This window comes from Pleurodeles waltl, chromosome 4_2 (assembly GCF_031143425.1).
Source record: "Pleurodeles waltl isolate 20211129_DDA chromosome 4_2, aPleWal1.hap1.20221129, whole genome shotgun sequence".
Classification (NCBI taxonomy): domain Eukaryota; kingdom Metazoa; phylum Chordata; class Amphibia; order Caudata; family Salamandridae; genus Pleurodeles; species Pleurodeles waltl.
Genome location: NC_090443.1, coordinates 690762857 through 690783184, shown reverse-complemented (window position 1 = coordinate 690783184; position 20328 = coordinate 690762857). Strand labels below are relative to the sequence as shown.

At 40.1% G+C, this 20328-nt stretch overlaps 1 protein-coding gene across 1 annotated transcript in view; it reads right to left on the bottom strand.

The window, feature by feature from the left end:
- LOC138293928 (vitellogenin-A2-like) overlaps positions 1 to 20328 on the bottom strand; it is a 124554-nt gene that overhangs the window by 13002 nt on the left and 91224 nt on the right. Inside the window, exons 19-29 of the mRNA XM_069233207.1 lie at positions 14709 to 14894; positions 10770 to 10917; positions 9949 to 10174; positions 9650 to 9822; positions 8726 to 9280; positions 6350 to 6400; positions 5583 to 5684; positions 2475 to 2687; positions 2220 to 2362; positions 370 to 508; positions 142 to 277 (exon numbers count right to left, since the gene is read on the bottom strand). Of these exons, the coding sequence (XP_069089308.1) occupies positions 142 to 277; positions 370 to 508; positions 2220 to 2362; positions 2475 to 2687; positions 5583 to 5684; positions 6350 to 6400; positions 8726 to 9280; positions 9650 to 9822; positions 9949 to 10174; positions 10770 to 10917; positions 14709 to 14894 (2072 nt within the window). The remainder of the gene's footprint in view (positions 1 to 141; positions 278 to 369; positions 509 to 2219; positions 2363 to 2474; positions 2688 to 5582; positions 5685 to 6349; positions 6401 to 8725; positions 9281 to 9649; positions 9823 to 9948; positions 10175 to 10769; positions 10918 to 14708; positions 14895 to 20328) is intronic.

Here is a 20328-nt window from a genome sequence, read left to right as displayed (position 1 = left end):
ATTAGGGTTTTTTACATAAATGTGTGGTATGTTCCAATATGCATCAAATTGCAGACAAACAGCAAATGTGACCTTAAAAAGAAAAAAAATGATATTCGAGTACCTAAGAATATATAGATAAAAGTACTGCTAAGTGTTTACCTCTTAGCTTGTCCAGCAGGTAGTCTGGGGCTTCAGTAAAAATATTCCAGCTGGGAGACTGAATGGCTGAGACCTGGGTTGGGTGACCAGCAGGGATCGCAACTGGAAGCTGAATGGATCTGTAATAAAGTGTGAGCTGCAGAGGAATAATAAAAAGGACTTAGAAATCGATGGATTCACCCTTTTCATAGACTGAAATGTGTTACTGTAAGTAACTGTAATATTTACCCTTGGAATCTGCATTACTGCATCAATGGTTCTTGGAGAGTTTAATGACAGGATGATTGTTGCTTGCTTAGAGGGATTTTTTTGCAACTTTTCAGAGAACCCAGCGATAAGCGCAGCTCCTGGGACAAACTGTGCAGCCCTGTATAATTGATAACACAATAATTTTTTATACTGATTTTTCACTCATTTAGGATGAAACATGAAATTAGGTGCTAATGATTCCATATATAGTGCTCTGCGTTGTAGGAGCATTTTAAATAGCTAATCCTGTTCCTTGATGGGTGAGTTTGGCTTTGTTTTGGAATGAAACAATATTTCACTATTTGAAGGAAGTAGTTCATGATTGGTTGGCATTTTCATGTGTGTATATTTCAGCTCTGAGCCTTTCCTTCAATCCTTCAAGTGTATGTTCTGTCATATTACAGCCATTGGTCTTGTTTCCAGTGCCATCCCTTTTGGGTTAGAAAATTCTTGGTGATTCCTTTATAGTATAGAAGGTGGCCTGCCAGCCCACCAGACCAGCTGAGGCTCTGGCCTCCACACTCCTAGTAAAGGACACTTCAATAGATGAAAAATGCAGAGGCATTGTTAAAGGCGCTGTATATTATTTATACTAAGTGGAGGTTTGTTCCTAAACAACAAAATAACAATACCTCCAACATGCAGTGCAAGTTTTCACCAAGTGTGCAAGCCACTATACAATTTTCCTAACCAGACCCTCAATGACCTCATAACAGCGACAGATGGTGTTCCCAGTGGGGAATACAAATGGCAGATGCACCACCCTAAATAGGCTGCGGCGACTGGACACAATGGCCCTGTGGCCTCATGATTGCCAGACCACTATTCAGGGGTTTTCACCAAATGAGCCTGCTGAGGCTATGCCAGTAGAAACCTTACAGGTCCTAGCATCTTCACAGGCATAGGAACTTCAAGTATTGCATAGGGGTATGTATATTGGTTCATGGAGAATGCACCATTCTTCAAACTCTAAATGGCCATCTAATTTTTTGTAATTGTTTGATTTATTTGTATCTGACTCCCATTATAGGATTTTTTCAATCCAGCCTTTAACCCTTTTATGAAGAAATTAGTATTATTTGTTTAACCTAAGCACCGTATATGAGACAAACACATAATAATTGCACTTGTGAAAACATTCTCTTTTATTAAGTATGTTATGTGACTAAACTAAGATGGGCTAAGATGTTGTATTAATAGACATTAAGGACTTTACGGGTATAAATGCATGTTGAAAGAAATGAATGCGTTTTTTGGTTACAAAACATGCCTGCTTTTCAATTTTGGGGCACCAATGTAGTGGATTCGCAGCGGAATGAGGTCCATGTGCTAAGTTAATTAAGTGTTGAAACAGGTTTTTTTGACAGAGGGTAAAAATACCTGTTCTCTTTACAGTTCACATCCATGTATTCATATGTTAGGTCATTGAAAAAATACTTAAGAGAAAAATACTTAGATCAACTTGAAGATGACCTACAGGCTAAGCTGTAGTCCTAGTACAGGTTACTTGGGAGAAATGCCATTGACCAAATTACTAGGCATGCTGATTAATTTGTGTATATTTTGAACTTCATGGCAGAATATGATGAGAACTCTGTTGGTTTTAATGAGATGTCTATTTCACAGTATTGCAAGACATAACATTTTGGATGCCCAGTTCTATTTTCTGTATTTCTATGACCTAACATCCTTCGCAACACTATTTGAAGCATTTTATAGTGCTAATGTGTCAGTCACAAGGGAAATCACCAGTGCTTACGTCAAACTGTAGCATTTCTGTCTTTTTATGAATATACCCAATTAAGTGAAATACAATGTGCAAATATTACCATTTTCCAGCCGATTTAAGTTTTGAGGGGATTCTTGGCCACTCCACCTTCAGCCTCAAGCCTGGTTGACTGCCAAAGTGACCAGTTTGAGCCTTCGCAGCAATTTTGTAGTCCTGGCAATTCTGACCCCATTTCAGATATGCCTAACATGATTTAAGAAATGTCATATATTAAATACAATGTTTTAAATACAGAGTAGATGCTACTCTTCCCTGTGTCTTCGGCTACACCCCTGGTTATATGTAGTTGCCTCACCTGTGCTTCATGAGAGTTGACAATGACTGCATTTGCACAAGCGCGCCATCTACTGGAGCCAGCAATTTCCACAGCATAGGCCTGGATCTGGGGCTTGGAGCTGTGGTAGTCGGCGTACACGATCACCTGGTATCCTTGTTTCTTGTGGTCATTTCTCACAGCTTGAGCAGTAACTGCCAGCACTGGGGGCTTGTTGTCTCCCATAAATGCAGGCTAGAAGCACGTGACAAAAATGGAAACTGCTATTAAATTGAGGATCTGAAAGCTCTGTATTAGTTTGTCTGTCAAGGCTGATGAACAGACACTTTCCCAAACATCTTTTTCCACACAACCTTTGTTCTATTAAGCATGGGACACTCTGCTGTGTGGAAAAACCTACTATATAACGAAAAAGAAATACCATATGCAAACACTTTTGATTTCCAGTGTTGGGACGTGCCATGTGATTGGTCAAGTTGTTTACACTCTGCAATGCAAATGCAGCTAGTTGCACTCATGCTGTGCAGCAAAACACTGAGAATCCATGAAGTCTCTCAGACAGCTTAGGACTGCTACGGTTCATAATATTACACATATTTTCTGGTTTCCAAACAGCTATTTCACACTCTTTACAAAATTCACCATCTTCTCTGCCTAGAATCCCTCATGAAGTATTAATGTTGATGGAAATGTTGCTAGTCAGCAATTTTTGAAGTGTAGTCTCTTGTAGAGGACACCAATGTTTCATTTAATCTATTCAGATTTTGCATTGTTGAATAAAATACATCCTTGCTGTATATTATGGAAACAAACATTCCCTCTTTAGTTTATTTTAATAAAAAATAATTCAAACATTCTTCTCATGATTATTTGTTTGTCTAAGAATCACAAACAGAGCAAAAGTACAGAGGAGTATGCACAGAACATTAATGCATCATCTGGATTAAGAACAAAATAATGCATCATTTAGAACAAAGATTACATAAAGGATACTAGCATATTGTCTGAAATATCACCAAAACACTACTCCATATTTTAAATTAAAAACAGACCAATAATCCAGTATCTCTATGGTTTACAGAAGACTACTACTTCTTCTGGACTGTGGATAGAACACAAAAAATGCAACATTGAGACAGCACAAAGGACTTCACTGGTTTGTTATTGAGAAAAAGCAAACGTATCCTCATATTTGCTGTACATAACACTAATGCTTAGGTCACCTTTTTATTTTATTTTACACTGCGTTCTATAGCATGGACCACACAGCCAGAGGCTGAAGTGCTGTATAGAAATATATTAGGAACAAGTATAAACATTTTCTTCTAAGATAAAGGCAGGCACAAGATCATGCCCATGCATGAGTTTGGAAAGTCAATTAACAATCAGGAACACAATCCAGCCATAATGCCTCCTTAGAAAATTCATATTATGCATTTTGTAAATCACTTATACTCTGAAAAAGGTAACATGCCCTTGGTAAATGGAGAATGATAGCTTGTAGATTCATACACATCCAAAGAAAAAGGATGTGTACTAAGTACGGTATGCCAGACGGAAGATGCTGATGTGAAGGAAATCCAAATATGATATTTTTCAAGACAAAACAGAGCTGGAGTCTCCAACCTTTTTCTGTAGTGAGAGCTGCCTCTGATCAGTGAAAATAATAGTGAACTACTGAAGGCTAAATGACTCATGCACTTTTACAAGACTCCCCCACAGCCAGCTTCATTGACTTTAACTCTGCTGGCCATAGAGCCAAAACTATGGTTTGACCAAAAGACTTTTGCTAGGGGCACTATGACAGGGCTTCTATGCGCGTCAATGAGAATGTGGTCTTTGGGGGGTGTATGAACATGTGTGATTATGGGATATATGTGTATGGGTGACTGAGACTCTGTGTTGTATGTACTTATTGCACAGGACATATCTTTTACCATATGTGGCATGTATAACACAAGCATACAAGCATTTTTTAAATGGGAGAAATTAAAAGTGCAGCAAAATGTTAAAAATGTGGAACATTTTTCTGCACTTTTAATTTCTCTCATTTAAAAAAATACTGTATTGCTACATTATGTTTCTGGTCCTTTGTTTTGTTTCAGATTTTAAAAATAATAAAATTATTTTAAAATACTGTTTTTTCAGTTATGTATGTGGCACAGTGTCTACTGCCCACTGGGAGCAGGAGACCTTCTGTTTGTACATTTTTGACAGAAATGGCAGAAAAATAAAATGAAGAGTTAACTTAATAATTAAGGTAACTTTTCATTAAATTTTTTGCACATTTAACAACATTCCGCAACACTATTTTGTACTTACCCTCCAATATTGAGTTGACAAGGACTTTTATTTAAGTGTTAAATATATCAGTGCTTCAGTTTTTCACCTCTGTGCCCCAGCTGCGGACTGGGTCGTGAATCAGACTGAGCACTGCTCATTATCAGGCCCTGCTATCTGCAACCTGATGATAATAATGTAAAATAAACACAGCCTTCCCTTAACTTTATTAGGAAAAGGTTACCCTGTGTCTATTTAAAAAGGGACTTAGGGCCAGAGGCTACTCTGAAGCCCTCTGGGAGCTACTGGTAACTCCCCATGGACTGGTTGGAAATATCTGAAATAGCCATAACATAAAAAGCATATGTACAATGGCGACAGACAACAGTAATCAATCACAACAGACCAGTTTTCATGTAACACAAGGTAGATTGATCATGGCAGGAAGTTATTCAACTTGTTCAAAGCACATTTTTCTCAGAACACTTTTAAACATCTATGTAAAAATGTTGAAAGTAGTTGTTTTTCAGAGGTAAAGTGGTAATGATTTCTATAATTTCAGGGTCACTGCAGAAAAAACCTGTTTCAAAGTACTGTGATTTAGACATGTAGTACTTTTAATCACACAACATATTTGCTTCTAGAAATGTGGGCAATCCCTGAAGTAATGAGTTTTTGTAACTGTTTGGATCGCACCCCGAGTCCTGATTCTGTGACCCATCCCTTCCACAAGGTGGTGAGCATTCCATCTCTGCTTCCTGAGCGTATGCCTAACGTAATTTGTTAATTCACAAAATCTGAATGTCAGACATGGGGGGACAAGGTAGCTACTGATCTATTTGCACCTACCCTCTGAGGTCTTCTTGCACTGGAGGCGCTGCTGCTGCTGCTTGAAGAACTTGAGCTGGACTGGGAAGAAGATCTGTGCCCTGAGGCTCTCCTCTTAGGATTCTGAATTATTACAAAGGGGTTTATGAAATGCACAGCTTAAAAAGCAGATTACATAATGGATAGAAATGGCAATAACTTTCAAAAGCCAACTTTAAAATATACTTGCAGGCCTGACTGCTAGTAAGAGATCTCAGGACTAACTAAAGCCTCACGAGTGAGCTCAATGGTCATCTATTTCTGAGTTATGGTTATACATTATTTTACTCATCTTTCTCTCCTCCTGCTAAAGATGGAATGGATAGAGATATCTCAGCGCTTGATGTGTTCAAAGGGCTTCCTTCCCGATACCAGAAGCAGGTAAAGGATTAACATTACTATTGTATGAACTGAACTAAGTTAAGTAACGGAAGGACAAATGCTTTTGGGAATTAAACATACTTGCATTTCTATCTACTAAGTTATCCCTGACCCGAAGCTGAATCCAAACAGTGTGAACTGCAAAAGATACTTTGTATGGTAATGCACTCATGCAATAATGAGTGTGTTCTGATGTTGCGACCAGTACCACGTAGTGCTCATTTTAGAGAAATTGCATAGTGCACATGAAAACTGAAAAACCCACATTCTTGTATATGGAACATGGCGCTAACATTACTGAAACATCATTGCTCATTACACATAATTCGAGCAAGTATTAACTCAAAATTATTTACACTAACACTTACAGAGTGTCTGTGTGCTGGGGTGAAACGCAGGTCATAAATTTCGGGGTTCGTCTGCAGGAGAAAAAATGAGAACAGACATGTTTGGTGGACACGAGTCACATGAGAAACATGAAATTGATGCTGCAAAACACGTGATTAGCATGCCTGACGCATCATATTCAACCGCGGCTTTATCATGTACAAGGCTGTCAATACCAACATCCTCCCATACGTTTGCAACCAGAAACAGAGCCTTTAGGACAACATACACAAAAAGCCAGAAAAGAGTCTCCCGGCTACAAATGAGAAGTTGCAAGAAGAGAAAGAAGGGGTGATACAGCTACACCTAGTCTGCGTCCTAAGGTTGGAGAAATAACCCAAATCAAATCCAGCAGGTTAGAGCACTACTCTAGTTCTGAAAGGAGAAAAATAACCATCTCTTCATGAAGCACCCCATCACTTTATTATCCCCACCGCCATTTAAACTAAGCTGCCCCCACTATTTAATTTGTCCCCATCCTCTCCCTATTCTAAACAGCTGTATTGTTTCTCACCAACATATATTGTAACTTGTCTCCTGTACAGTGCTTCATTGCATTGGAGCTAGCTAGACACTTTATAAATCACATTAAAATTTACATGCTCATCACTTTAAATACCGTTAATATTCTGCATTTCCCACACTTATTTCAGATAGAATGAAATACATTCAATTACGTTTTAAAACTCAATTTTACTAGTAGCATAGTCACAAATAGTACACATCCATAGTTTTATTCTTCAGGTAGGGTATCATGATCTTCTGCACTAGAGGCGAAGGAGGAACCAAGTAGAATGAATGACAGGTTGTATTGCTTCTATTTCAACTTGACAACCTCTGTATATCCAGTTTTAGTTCATCTAAAAGGCTTAAAGGGTTTTTGTTCATCCTGATTTCATATATGCTGTTACATCCAATTTTCCAGAACAAATACTATTCGGCTGGCAAAATTTATCATATGTAATAAACTTTCATTAAATGTTTGCCATCAAGGTTTATTTCAGTGGGTGCATGGTTAAGAATTTTGGCAGGATGGATGAAAAGGAATAGCTTAAATGTATTTTACATAATAAGCAATATCTACACCCGTTCTGCTACATATTTTAACGTGGCCTGGTTTATGTCAACCTGCCCTGTATTTACACACTTCTTGCAGAAGCTAACAGTTTTTAGTATTGAGCTATTTTACCTATACTCTAACGAAGGGTCCCTGTCTTCAGAAGTAATGATATTGTGTAAATGAACATGCTCACATAATACAGTGCTTTTTGTTGTTGTGTAGTAGTGCTAAGGTATGTCGGTACAAAATGTGGTTTCTAACTGACATTACTATTGCAGGTTAAAATGTCCTTCTGAAGCCAGTATACAGTATGAGTAATGTAATCAGCTGGACTCATCGCTGGAGTACATATAGACTCTTTGAAACCAGGATGGAAAGGAAGCACAATCATGCACATGTCACCTTGAAGGTGCTCAGATAGATCTGAAGAACATGAAGGAGAGGAGGGAACAAGACATAGGCAACACTAATGAGAGCTCGTGGAAGGAGCCTTTGTGGCACCCAGGCAAATTATCACTGAGGTCAGGTTTTCGAATAATGCAATTGAAGACGCTCCACTGACTATAGTTCATGAGGGTTCACTTAACAAAAAATGCACATCTATCACTGATCATCACTTGGGAGGATTGTAGTCAAGCTGCACCTTTATACTCATGCCCAATCATGGAAATATTTTGGAGAATGGTGTGTGTGGACCTGAAATCAACATTTGGAATTTCCTCTGTATCTGAAAGAACCTACTATACTTCTGGGTGTATGAGAAATGAATGATGTCAAAAAAGCTTTTGTCAGAGACGTGTTATTTTAGTAAATAAAGCCATTTTACAAACATGGTGTACTCACCATAGCCCCATGACTGGAGCAGTAACATGAACTGGTGAATGATGGCTGAGAACATGGCTGGGTGTATGCCGAAAGAGACTGCCTGAGGAAATTTGAGAAGATTTTTGTGGTTTAATTGGAATATATTGGGCTGAAGTGAGAGCTAGGGATATGGCATCGTTATGTGCATCTCTAATTTGCAAGTGTTGTATGCCTAGGAATGAAAATAAATCAATGGTATGAAGAACAATGATGCAACATAACCTTTTTGCTCTGCTCCAACCTGCAATACATTTGCTCTGGATATCCTCCTGTATGACTACACGAGTTGGGTAGTTATTCTGGGTTAATCCATTAGGAACTGTCCATGCAATCAGTTTAGCTGCAAATTAGTAGACTCATCCTTCAAGATTACTACTTTAATATACCTTGGCATTGTTATGTAATTCATATCACAGTAGAATCAGTACATTACCCGTTTCCTCTGGGACTCATTGCTGCTGCTGCTGCTGCTGCTTGCACTACTAATGCTCCATTGATTCCTACGATTATTTTGATGCTGTTGTTGGCTTCCATGGTGAGAAGTTTGATGGCGTCTGTTACTTTTTCTTCTTCTGCTGCTGCTGCTACTGCTGCTGCTGCTGCTGCTACTGCTGCTGCTGCTACTGCTGCTGCTACTGCTGTTTTGCCTCTTTTTGTTTCTGCTCTTATTGCTACGGATGCTGCTGCTACTGCTGCTGCTGCTGCTGCTGCTGCTGCTACTACTGCTACTGCTGCTGCTTTGGCCTTTGTTCTTTCTAGTGTTTCTGCTGTCTCTTTGCTGGCTGCTTCTTGAGAGGCTGCTAGATGATGAGGACGATGATGATGAGGAAGAGGAGGAGGAGGAAGTAGAAGATGAACTAGAGGAACTTGATGAACTTTTCTTCTTTCTAGTCATTGCAACTTCAGCACCATTTGGAGAATGCTCCTTAGAATGTTTCTCTTTCCTCTGATTTTTTTTGTTTTTTTTAAGCAAGGTTTCGTTTCTAACCTGCAAACAGAATACAAATATGAATCCAAGGTCTTGTAGTTGCTTTATAAAATATAATGAGTGTTTGTTTATCCAACAAAACTCTCTTGCACAGTTACATAGTGCAAAAAGATGTTTCGTGTCACCAAAGTGATTTTGCACAATGCACAACGGACTGACATTTCAATATGATTATTAAATAAATAGTGTAATAGATTTACACACACAACATTATATATAGAAAAGTACATAATCATATTTTTCCAATATTAGCCAAACTTTCCTCAAAAGCGTTATAGTGAACTTACGTTTATTAGAAAAGCATTTAATATAATTTACCATGTCTAAGTACAATTTATTTAGTGAGTTATATAATATGACGCTAGTTACCGCATGTTCTTCATCGATTCCCAGAATCTTCTTTAACTTCATTTGAACCACAGAGTCTTCAAGCTCTTCACCTTCATTTTCCTCCACAGTTACCATGGTGATTATTTTTGATGCTGCTTTTGATCCTGCCTGGACCTCTAGCATCAGTTTCTCGATAGCTGCATCTGTATGAGCTGCAATCAACCAGGGGAATTACATTATTTTATACAATCTTTAATATATCTTGAGATATCAGTAATGTTCAATGGTGTGTACCTGGAGGCTGAAAAGAAATTGCTAAAATTATGTAATAGGTGTACCTGGTTTTATGACAAGCTTGGCTTCATTCTCTCCAATTAATTTGTACAGAGGTGAATTTCTGAGAAAAGCAGCATTTTGTGACTTGTACTCGAGGCAGACTTGGAAGCCAAAGGTTTTAGCCTTTGCACAGGCCTGATATGCATTAGTGCTTCTGGCAGCAGAGCGATGATCTTTATCTTCTGCGGAGTAGGCATATCTCTTGGACAGAAGTTCTGATGATACTTCCTGATTTAAACACAGAAAAATAATAATTCTTAATTGTGTTATTAATGTGTTTGTACATGTAGTGCGCATTGTGATTGTCTTGCTAGGTCTGACATTGGGTGACAATGTAGGTCATAATGGTGAATTAGTTTATTTCTCAGTTTTTCTGTCTTCTTGTACATTTAGCTGGCTAGTGGTCATTGAGTCTGTCTGTCTAAAAGGCTTGCCTGTTTCTCTTTTGCTCCCTGACTTGCACAGGTAGTTCATTATAACTCCTTTAAAAGTAGATCCTATTTTGTAGCCAATTTTCATGTTATTCTTTGACTTGGATTTCTTTTGAAATCCAATCCTTCCATTGAATTATGTGAAGTTTAGCACTTTAGCCAAATACATTCTGAATGATGTTCACATCTGGTCACAGATTATTCTGCTTTGTCATGATCTGACAACTAGGTATTTTTGAGCATTACGTTTGAAACCTTGCTAATGTATTATTATTTTACAGAAAACATCATTTAACTATAAACAGAATAACATTAACTTTACTGCAATGTGCCTATTGATTCCCTTTTCAAATAGGATCAGTACAATTTTAAATAATAAAAGGCCACAGTACCATCATGCTGGCAGCTTCCGCTGAAGACTTTCCTGTTGTCTCAAAATGTTTCTTAAGAATGTTTGGTACAGCTCCTTGTGTCAATAATGGGGTTCTCTTGGCAGTATCCAGGTCTTCTACGTTCCTTGTCACAGCAAATACCTGAGATCTGGGGGCGCAAAGATGAAATATTGTGATTCTGTCAGATGGACTGGGCCTGTACAAGACGTTTTAGAGATGAGGTTTACATTATACATTTAGGGCCTGATTTAGAATTTGGCAGAGGGGGTTACTCCCTAACAAATGTGACAGATATCCCATCCATCGTATTACAATCCCATAATTTCTTATGGAAATCGTAATATGGCAGACAAGATATCTGGCACGTTTACGACAGAGTAACCCATCTGCCAAACTCTAAATCAGGCCTTTAGTCTTTACACAATGTGATTCACTTGAAAGTTTCAGACATAGACGGAGCAGTGTGCAGAAAAAGGGATTCATATGTCAGATGTTCTGATTAGCATATCTTTTGTTAATATTTCCTCATATGCCACAGATACCCATATACAGTTGTATTTACATGTGCATCTGGCATGTCCATCTGGCATGTCCTAGAAGATTGCCAAGTATTGGAGCCACAGAGTTAACCTTTAAATAACTGAGAATTGTAAGAATAACAAATGTTACTCTGCTGCTCATATATTGCATCTCCTCTGAGGGTACTGTTGTAGTTCTTGCTTCAGATCCTAATACAAAACTGGTCAGATTAATTGTATAAGCATTTGTACTAGTAGTCACTGAACACATAGTTTATGTTCTCTTTATCTAGTTGATTATCCATGAAGGGTTCCTTTTGAATACTTCACTGTTTATGTTTGTTCTAACTGAAAGCTCCCCATTTGATTATGGCTTAAAACATGCACAACCACACTAGGGTCACCCCATGAAGTGTGGTACCAGAACATCATAGTCAGAGTAACATCAGATTTAAGACTTCTGGCCATCATATTCCCTACAAAGATATTGCCTCATTAGAGTTATTAATAAAAAATATACAGCAAAAGGAAAACAGTTGTGTTAACAAAATGCAGAACACAATATCTGTCAGGCTATTTATTTTCATCTGTAGCCTTAAAGCTATACTCCTAGCTGTTGTTATGAAACAGATGAAGGTTTAACAGTCGAAGGTTTAAAAAAGTAGGAACTCGTGCAATGAAGCAACTTTACCCTAGAGATGATTTTTGGAGATGCAGGATGCTGTGAGAGACAGTTTTATTTTAGTGTAAAAAATTGACAGGCTAAAACTTGCAGATTCAATTGAACAACTTGGTGTCTGATTTCTTGTGGGGATTTATCCCTCAAGGTTGCTGTATTTAACTTTGTCTGATGGCTATGTAGGCTGTCTGTAAATTGGTGATCAGTGCACATATTTCTTGTCTCCTCTCACAGCTCTTACATCTGATTCATCGATTGCTAATACAATCTGTATGGCCTTTTACCACACTTACAGTGAAGGACATTGCCACATACCATCTCATGACTACTTGTTGCTTTGTGTAAAGTTGAATCTACCTTATATTTGTATATATGATATAAATGTGATAGGCATACACAGCCTAATTGTTTTATGAACACCTAATCGATCTTTCACAGTACTAGTTAGGGTGAAGTAGAGTCTAATATGCAAGTTCCAGGCAGGACTACCAGAAGAGGCGGGGTAAAGGGCTAATTGTACATGGCCCACACCAGGCAGTGCTCTGAACTTCTGTTAACAATATATGTGATTAATGGCTGAGAGTAATGTGAAGTTATCAAGGTCTAACCTGACTGTGTTTTAGTTTCAGCCTTAGAGCTGCTAAGCAAAAGCCAATCAGGCCCATTTCCTGAAGGGAAAACAAGATAGATGATCCTTCCTAGAAACACCAATACTGCAGGATGGGTGTTCTGTCCTATTATTCTTCTCCATTTGAATATACACAGATAATCGTTTTATGTAGCTCAGAAAATTTTAGTCTTAACCCATACATGCAAGGGAAAGAAGGGTCAAGTGGGACATTTGGTGGGTAAAAATGTGAAACGGCCAAAACTACACGGGCACAGCCACGCGTAGCGGAAGGCCGCAAGCTAAACAACGCTTGCCTGAACAATGCATATGTCTTAACTACGCATTTGTGTGGTTAAGGCAGGCCGCATATGTGTTGTGCAGCCAGCGGTCTAGCTGTGCGGATGGGTGGGCAAGCAGGAAGGAGTAGGAAGACAGGTCAATCAAGGTAAGTGGGACTGGGGGATTTTTTTTAATTTTAGGTGTAGGTGGGGAGGTTTAGTACTCGGGGCTGGGAGGGTATCAGGATAGATTAAAGGGCAGGGAGGTCGAGGTGGTGGGTGTAGTTTGGTGGATATCAGGGCAGGATGGGGTATTGGGGTAGATTAAAGGGCAGGGGGCTACACAGAGGTTTTTTAGGATGTGCATGGGGAGTTTAGGGCTGGATGGCTGGGCAAGCAGGAAGAAGGATTAGTTGAGGTAAGTGGGGATGGGTTTGTTTTTAGGGGAGGGGGATATTTTTTATTTTAGGGGTGCATGTGCAAGTTTAGGGCTCAGGGCTTTGGGGGTCCGGGTAGACTTAAGAGTAGTTGGGCCAGGGGGGTCAGGTAGTCTGCTGTATTTAGGCCTCATGGTGGGGGAGGGGGTCATGGTAGTTTGGGGAGGGTCAGTTTTAGGGTGCATTGGGGGTTTTTAGGGCTCAGGGTGGCCTCATTTTTGGAATTTAGGCCTCAGGGCAAGGTGGGGGGTTGAGATAGTTTGGGGAGGAATTGAGGGGCGCATGGGAGGTTTTCATGGCTCAGGGTGGGGGGGTCAGTAGTTTTTGGAATTTAGGACTCAAGACCGGGCAGGATTGGGTTACATTTGGGGGTGTGATGCTAGGGGTAGTTTTGTGGATTTGGGCCTCAGGGCACAGGGGCAGGGTAGGTTTATGGGCAGGACCGGGGTGGATGGCTGGTGTGTGTTAGGACTTAGGGAAAGGAAGTTACATTTTAAGGGTAGGAGGGCTGTGGGGTCGCAGTAGTTTCGTGGATTTAGGCCTTGGGGTAGTTTTAAGAGCAGCAGAGATCGGGGTAGTTTTTTAGGTTTAGGGCTCAGGGAGGGAGGGTTTAAGTACAGGGGCGTGTTAGGGTGCAGGGCAGGGGGAATACTTACCACGCATATTTAATGACCCCATATGCTTTTACAGCAAAATTAGTTGTAAGGGCATGCATTGTAAAGCCATGTGTGGAAAAGACGCAATTGTGGGTCTGTCCGCGTTGTTCAGGCATGCGTTGTTTTTGCATGCGTGGTTCTATCATGCACACAGGTAAAAACACAATAGAAACTGTGGAGTGTTTGCTAGAGTATTTGTTTCGGGAGGGGAACGGTAATGCCACTGTAGTGAACAATGGTTGTTGCAATACGGCAAAGATATTTGCTGCCAGGCCAATTCAAGGTACCAGAAATTAAAAACCAAATTATATTGTTACAGTCTGTGTTATAAGTGGTTTTGTTAGTTGAGAAAGGTAGCCTTATTTTACCTGTGATTACTGATCAACCAAGACTTTTTGGGAATGGGCCACCTTAGTGACCTATACATCCAAAGTGATTACATTTAGGAATAAATGACTAAAGTCTGTTCTTTAATAACACTACTCAAATGCCCTCTTGTTAGAGAATTGTTTAAATTCTGTCTGACCTCTGTAATCTTCCTAGGCAAAAATAAAACAACTTTGATAATACATAACCTTTATATAACATATTACAATATCAAAGAAAACATTAACATTCATTGGCTGCGGAGTGCGGTCATGTCAATTTCTCAAGCAGATAATTACATTATAATTTTTCATGATAAAGGAAGCAACACCTAATCGTTTGCAACAAATTCATATTAATAATAAATACATATTTGAAATAAACAGATGGAATACCTGGTTATTAAGAGTTCATTCTCCTGCTGACATGGCGTTGTCTCAATCTTGATATTTTTGGTTTTCATGTCAATCTTGGCTGTGAATTTCATTGGGGTATTTGCACGAACCTTTGCGTGAAACTCAATTCCAGCCTGGATTAAGTGGGTGTTGATACCCATAGTTGCCACAGTGTGCTTAGATACACTGAAAGAGAAATTGTACTATATGTTGTCATGAACTCACAGTTGAGGCAACAAAAGACAATGTGGACAAGCCGAAGGTGGTCATTACAGGTCTGTATGGATACAATGGGAAACACTTTTCTACCACCTAAGTAACAAGTATAAGTATTTGTTTACACAATATGTGTGCCACTGGGATCTTACAGGAAAGCCAATAGAGTGAGGTAATATGAATCCATTTTTAAGGCAGAGAACAAATTCATGTAAGTCCTTACCTAAGATAAGGTGTTCTCCCACAGTAGCTAGAGAAAGGCAAAGGTAAGCCTATATGTAGGAATATCATGTGTTGACTACAAATTCCTGTATCATTAACATTGGTAGCAGCAGAACAGCTAAATTGTTCTTCCAAGATCTTTTAAGGAAAAGGTACCTGGAGGAAAGGAGAAACATATACTAGGGGTTTAATTTAGAGTTTGGTGTACATGTTACTCCTTTTCAAGCAGGACAGATATGCAACACACCTTATCACGAGTGTGTTGTTATCCACAGAATTTGAGCTAAGGTGGAATTGTCACATTTGTCACATTTGTAACAAAGTAAGCCATCCACCAAACTTTAAGTCAGACCCAAGGTCATACTTAGTGTAACCTATCTGTCTAACTATCCTCTGATTGTCATGAGAGAATGGTATCCTTTGTAAAATAACTTTAGCACACCTCATACAATGAATGTGGGCAGTCCCTCCAAAATGTGAATTGGGGCATTCAGAAGTTTGGAAACTATGTGACAAACAGATGACTTTGTATATTTTGATGGTCTGCAAAAATTTTAATTCTGCTTACGTGTTTTTTTGTTAACCATTAAAGAGTGCAGCTTGAACATTAGGATGAGACAAATTTGATACATTTCTTATGTCAAAAATCAGTACTAAACCAGTATACAACATTACTTATAGTATTTGGTTACTTTCAAACTAATTTGTAACTGGCAAGTGAGAATTATGTTTTTAGAGTACTTTACAATGAACAATAGATATTACAATTCATAGTGGGGATATCAGGCACAAGGGAAAGGCAATGTAATATAGTTACATAAATCTATTACACAATAAGCAAGTGGAAACCAACAGTACCGAATAGAACTTGAAAACAAGAATTGTACAATTATGCTTCAGATACTGCAGTAACAGTTTGTTGTCATCAAAATTCACTCCCCTTCTCCATCCCTCACTCATTTTGGGATAAACTCAAGACATTCCTAGGTACTGCATTACCAAGCCTGCAACCTAATCTACAGGCTTTTTAACCCATCTGCCTCTGCACATCACGTTTCAACCTTTTTTTTAATAATCAATTTTATTGGGTTTTTAGTAGAATCAGAATCAATAACATAAACAAAGAGGTAAGGGCCCAGTCACACCAAGCCTTGTACAACATTCCTTTTATATATATTAGTGCTAGGCATCAGAATGCAATGAGCATTTCTAGGTCCAATCTACATTTTTCCCACTACTTACTCCTGATCAAGGTCTGTTTATGGAGCCAGCCCCTTGCTGCAGAGATGGAGGCCTCTTGTTGGCAGCAGCAGTCCATCCCTTTGCACCACATGGCCTGTGTAAGTGGATGAGGGAAGTTCCATAATTGGGCTATATCTGGTTATGCCCATCATCTTCTTCTCTCCTCTAATCTTACCAAGGTTGTTTAGAACTCCTGTTAAACCACTATTTGGTGTAAGTGTAATGAGACCTTCTAGGATTTGGGATAGGTTATTGCCCACCACGGTCCAATAACAAGCAACAATGGGACACAGTAAAGTCATGTCAGAAAAATCTGTATCAGTTTGGTTGCAGCGGGGTTAGATCCATGTCTGACCAACTAGCGATAGTCAGTAAGGTGTAAGATATGTGGTGTGAAGGTTTTTCATTTGGATCATTTGGAGCTGAGAAGTGATTACTAATTCATAAGGGGGACTATGCAGACCTTAAGTCAATCTATGTCTGTGAGAGGGACCACCCAACCATCCCACTTACATATAAGAGACCCCAAGAGGTTGGCGGTATTGAGTATCAAGTTCAGTATATAGAGGGGAAACCTCCTTCCTTCCAAGAGCCACCATCAGGAGTTCTGCCTCTAGTGGACTGTGTTCGGGTAGGTTCACCAACTCTGTTTTGCATTTTGTTAGTGTGCATCAGAGCAGGAGGTTTTTATGAAACTAGGGCCCATATTTTTACTTTTTTGCCCCGCATTATCGTCACTTTTTGACACAAAAGCGGCGCAAACTTACAAAATACAAATGTATTTTGTAAGTTTGCACCGCAAGTCTCCCCAGCTATTCTGTGGAGATCAGTCACTCTCCAGGTTAGAAACACCATTTCTGTCATTTAAGAGAGGGTTTGGGGAATCCGGTCCCCATATAGCAGTCCCATCATCTTATCCAGACCCAGTATAGGGAGTTCTGAGCTGTATGCTAGGTCGTCCCAGCCCCCACATATCCATTCATTGATCACTAGGAAGTGATCCATGCCGGGTAGTATAGTTGTATATCGGCCAGCCCAAACCCTCATCTGTTGAGGATCAACATTTGGCCATGTACATGCAGTGTGATTTTTTGGCCCATAGGAAGGAATGGATAGCTGTGGTAAGTTTCATGAACCAGTGTTGGGGATCTTTAAAGGGAAGTTTTGAAGGGTGCAGAGGAAATAAGAGAGGATCATTAATTTAACTAGGGCGACCTGGCTTAGTATACTGAGTGAAAAGAGGCACAGCATGTGAGGTCAGTCTTCGTCTTTATGACATAAGGGCTGCAGTTTAAGCTCCATATTAGGTCAGGTTCAAGAGCCAGCATCACCTCCCAGTATTTAAAGCTGAGTGATTGGACCACCATATTTTTCTGCCAGGAATTGTCTATTGGGATGACAAGGAATTTAGCATTATTGAGTTGGAGTCCAGACGCCTGTTCCTAAATGGCTACTATTCGCAGGCAGGTCTCGATTGGGGGAGGTTTGTTAAATAGAGTAAGACATCATTGCTGTATAGGACAATCCTGTCTTTAAACTGTCACCACAGTCCCAGCTCAAAACAGCAAATCCCAATGAATCAGTCTAGCTAGTGGTTCAATGGCGGGGATAAAAAAGTGTCGAGAGGGGGCAGCCCTGGTGGGTTTCTTGTCACTCAGGAAGGGGTCAGATAGGCATTTGCACTATCGGTGAGCATAAAGAAGCTGCACAAATCAGTGGATGCGAGGCCCAAAGCCCATGCTGTCAAGAACCTTGTCCAAGAAGTCCAGTCTACAGAAAAAAATGCCTTTTCGAAGTCCAAGAGCAGCAGGGGACATCAGCTTAAGGGGGTTCCTGGGCTCAGGTGCAAGCCACATGTGCTGATCTAATACATTATCAGGTACCGTGACCCAGCATACAGTTGCATTGGTCAGGATGGATGAATGTGCCCAGAACAGGATTAAGTCTGAGGACAAGGGGCTTTGCAAAGAGTTTGAGTTCTATATTTACCAGGGAGATAGGGCAGAAAACTTTGTGTTTGGGGTTAGGATTGGTGGATTTTGGGATGATCACAATGGCAGCAGAGTCCATCTCTTTCAGGGAAGAGCCCAGTATCACACGCTCTTTGTATAGAGCCAGGAGATGTGGCGCAAATATGCCTTGATACTTCTGATAATATTTGGAAGGGAATTCATCTGGCACTGGGGACCTTTTGAGCATTTAGTGTTAGTATTGCCTTCTCTAATTCATCAATTGTGATAGTGGATCTAGTGCCACTCTCAGCGTGTTCGATAATATGGGGGGGCATGTGTGACACCAACAAGGCATGTAGTTCCTCCGGGGGAGCAGATGGTGGACGTGTAAATCTTGCTATCCTATAGATTAGTTTCCCATTTTTGTTGCCATATTTGTATACCCTTTGTGTCATTGCCCTCCAGCACTGGCAAGCTTTCGCCAGGGTCAATTGTTATAAGGAGGCCCTGGCATGCGCTAGTTTCAGATGAGTTTCGTCTGAGTCCTGAGGTGAAGCCTGTCTCTCCATTCAGATGATTTGGGCTTTCAGCTCTGTGATCACCTATCTTTTAGCACCTTCGCATCGTCTAACATATCATTTCACCAGTTCTCATATGGTGGCCTTATCTGCCTCCCAGAGTATGGTGGGAGAATGCATAGACCTCTGTTTAGTGTCAAAGTAAGTGGTAATCTCTGTGGCCAGGACGTCCATACATTGTGAGTCTGTGCACATTTAGGTGACATAGGGGTCTTGGGCCCATCTATGGTAGGCCATATTTAAGCGTGAGTGGGGAGTGGTCAGATATGCTACAGCAGAGAATTGCGGCAGAACATGTAGGGAATCTTCTGTAGGGAATAAGAGTAGATCAATATCAGTGTGAGAGTGGGTATTATGTGCAGCCAATGTATGGCTATAGCCTCCCTCTTCTAGGTGTCTAATGCTCCGAATATCACAAAGGTCGAGTAATCCAGGTCTTAAATTGCATCACTCAATGGATTCACAAATGTTTAGGGGTCCCAAAGCATCTCTGTCAAGATCTGGGGGCAAACCCCACACTTCCTTCGCAGAAGCATATTTAGCCCCAAACAGTTCAACAGAGCTCATAAACAAACACAGACCAAAGATAACATGCTTTAGAGTTAAGCCCCCTCAAACCCATGATCAAGCAGTCATTCTTCTAGCCAAGCTGTATAGTTCAAGGACAAACCAAAATAGTCAGAATGGCACAGCACAAGGATTCTGTGTCTGAATTCCTTTCTTGATTTGAGCCTCCTGGAGAGAGGTGACCTGCTGGAAATGGCCTGTGCTTTAGGATCACCACTACACTTTTTGCCTCCCCCTCCTACTTTTTGCTGGATTTTTGATTGTTGGCCTTTGGACTGTGCACCTTACCACTGCTAACCACTGCTTAAGTGCATGTGCTCACTCCCCTTAACATGGTTTGATTTGCATGCACCTGATTGGCATACAGTGTACATAGAAGTCCCCTGTAGAGTGGTATACCATATACCCTGGGCATGTAAATTAAATGCTACTAGTGGGCCTGCAGCACTTATTGTGCCACCCACTTAAGCAGCACATTACAACTTGTCACAGGCCTGCCATTGCAGCCTGAAAGCAGTGCACCACTGCACGTGGTCTTAGCATTAAAACCCCTTGCTAAGCCTTAAATTTCCCTTTTAGTACATATGAATAGCCCATAGGGTAGGGTGCTGTGTAATTAAAAGGTAGGACATGCCTTTTTAGTTTTACATGTACTAGTAGTGAAAAACTCCCAAATTCATTTTGTCACTACAGAGATGCCTGCTACTCCCATAGGGTAACATTAGGGATTCTTTATTAAAATCACTAAGTTGTAATTCCTAAGCTAGTGGTGGTGGATATGTCATGTTTGGTGTCTATGAACTTGTAATGATAAACCATCTAACCATATTTAATGGTAAAGTC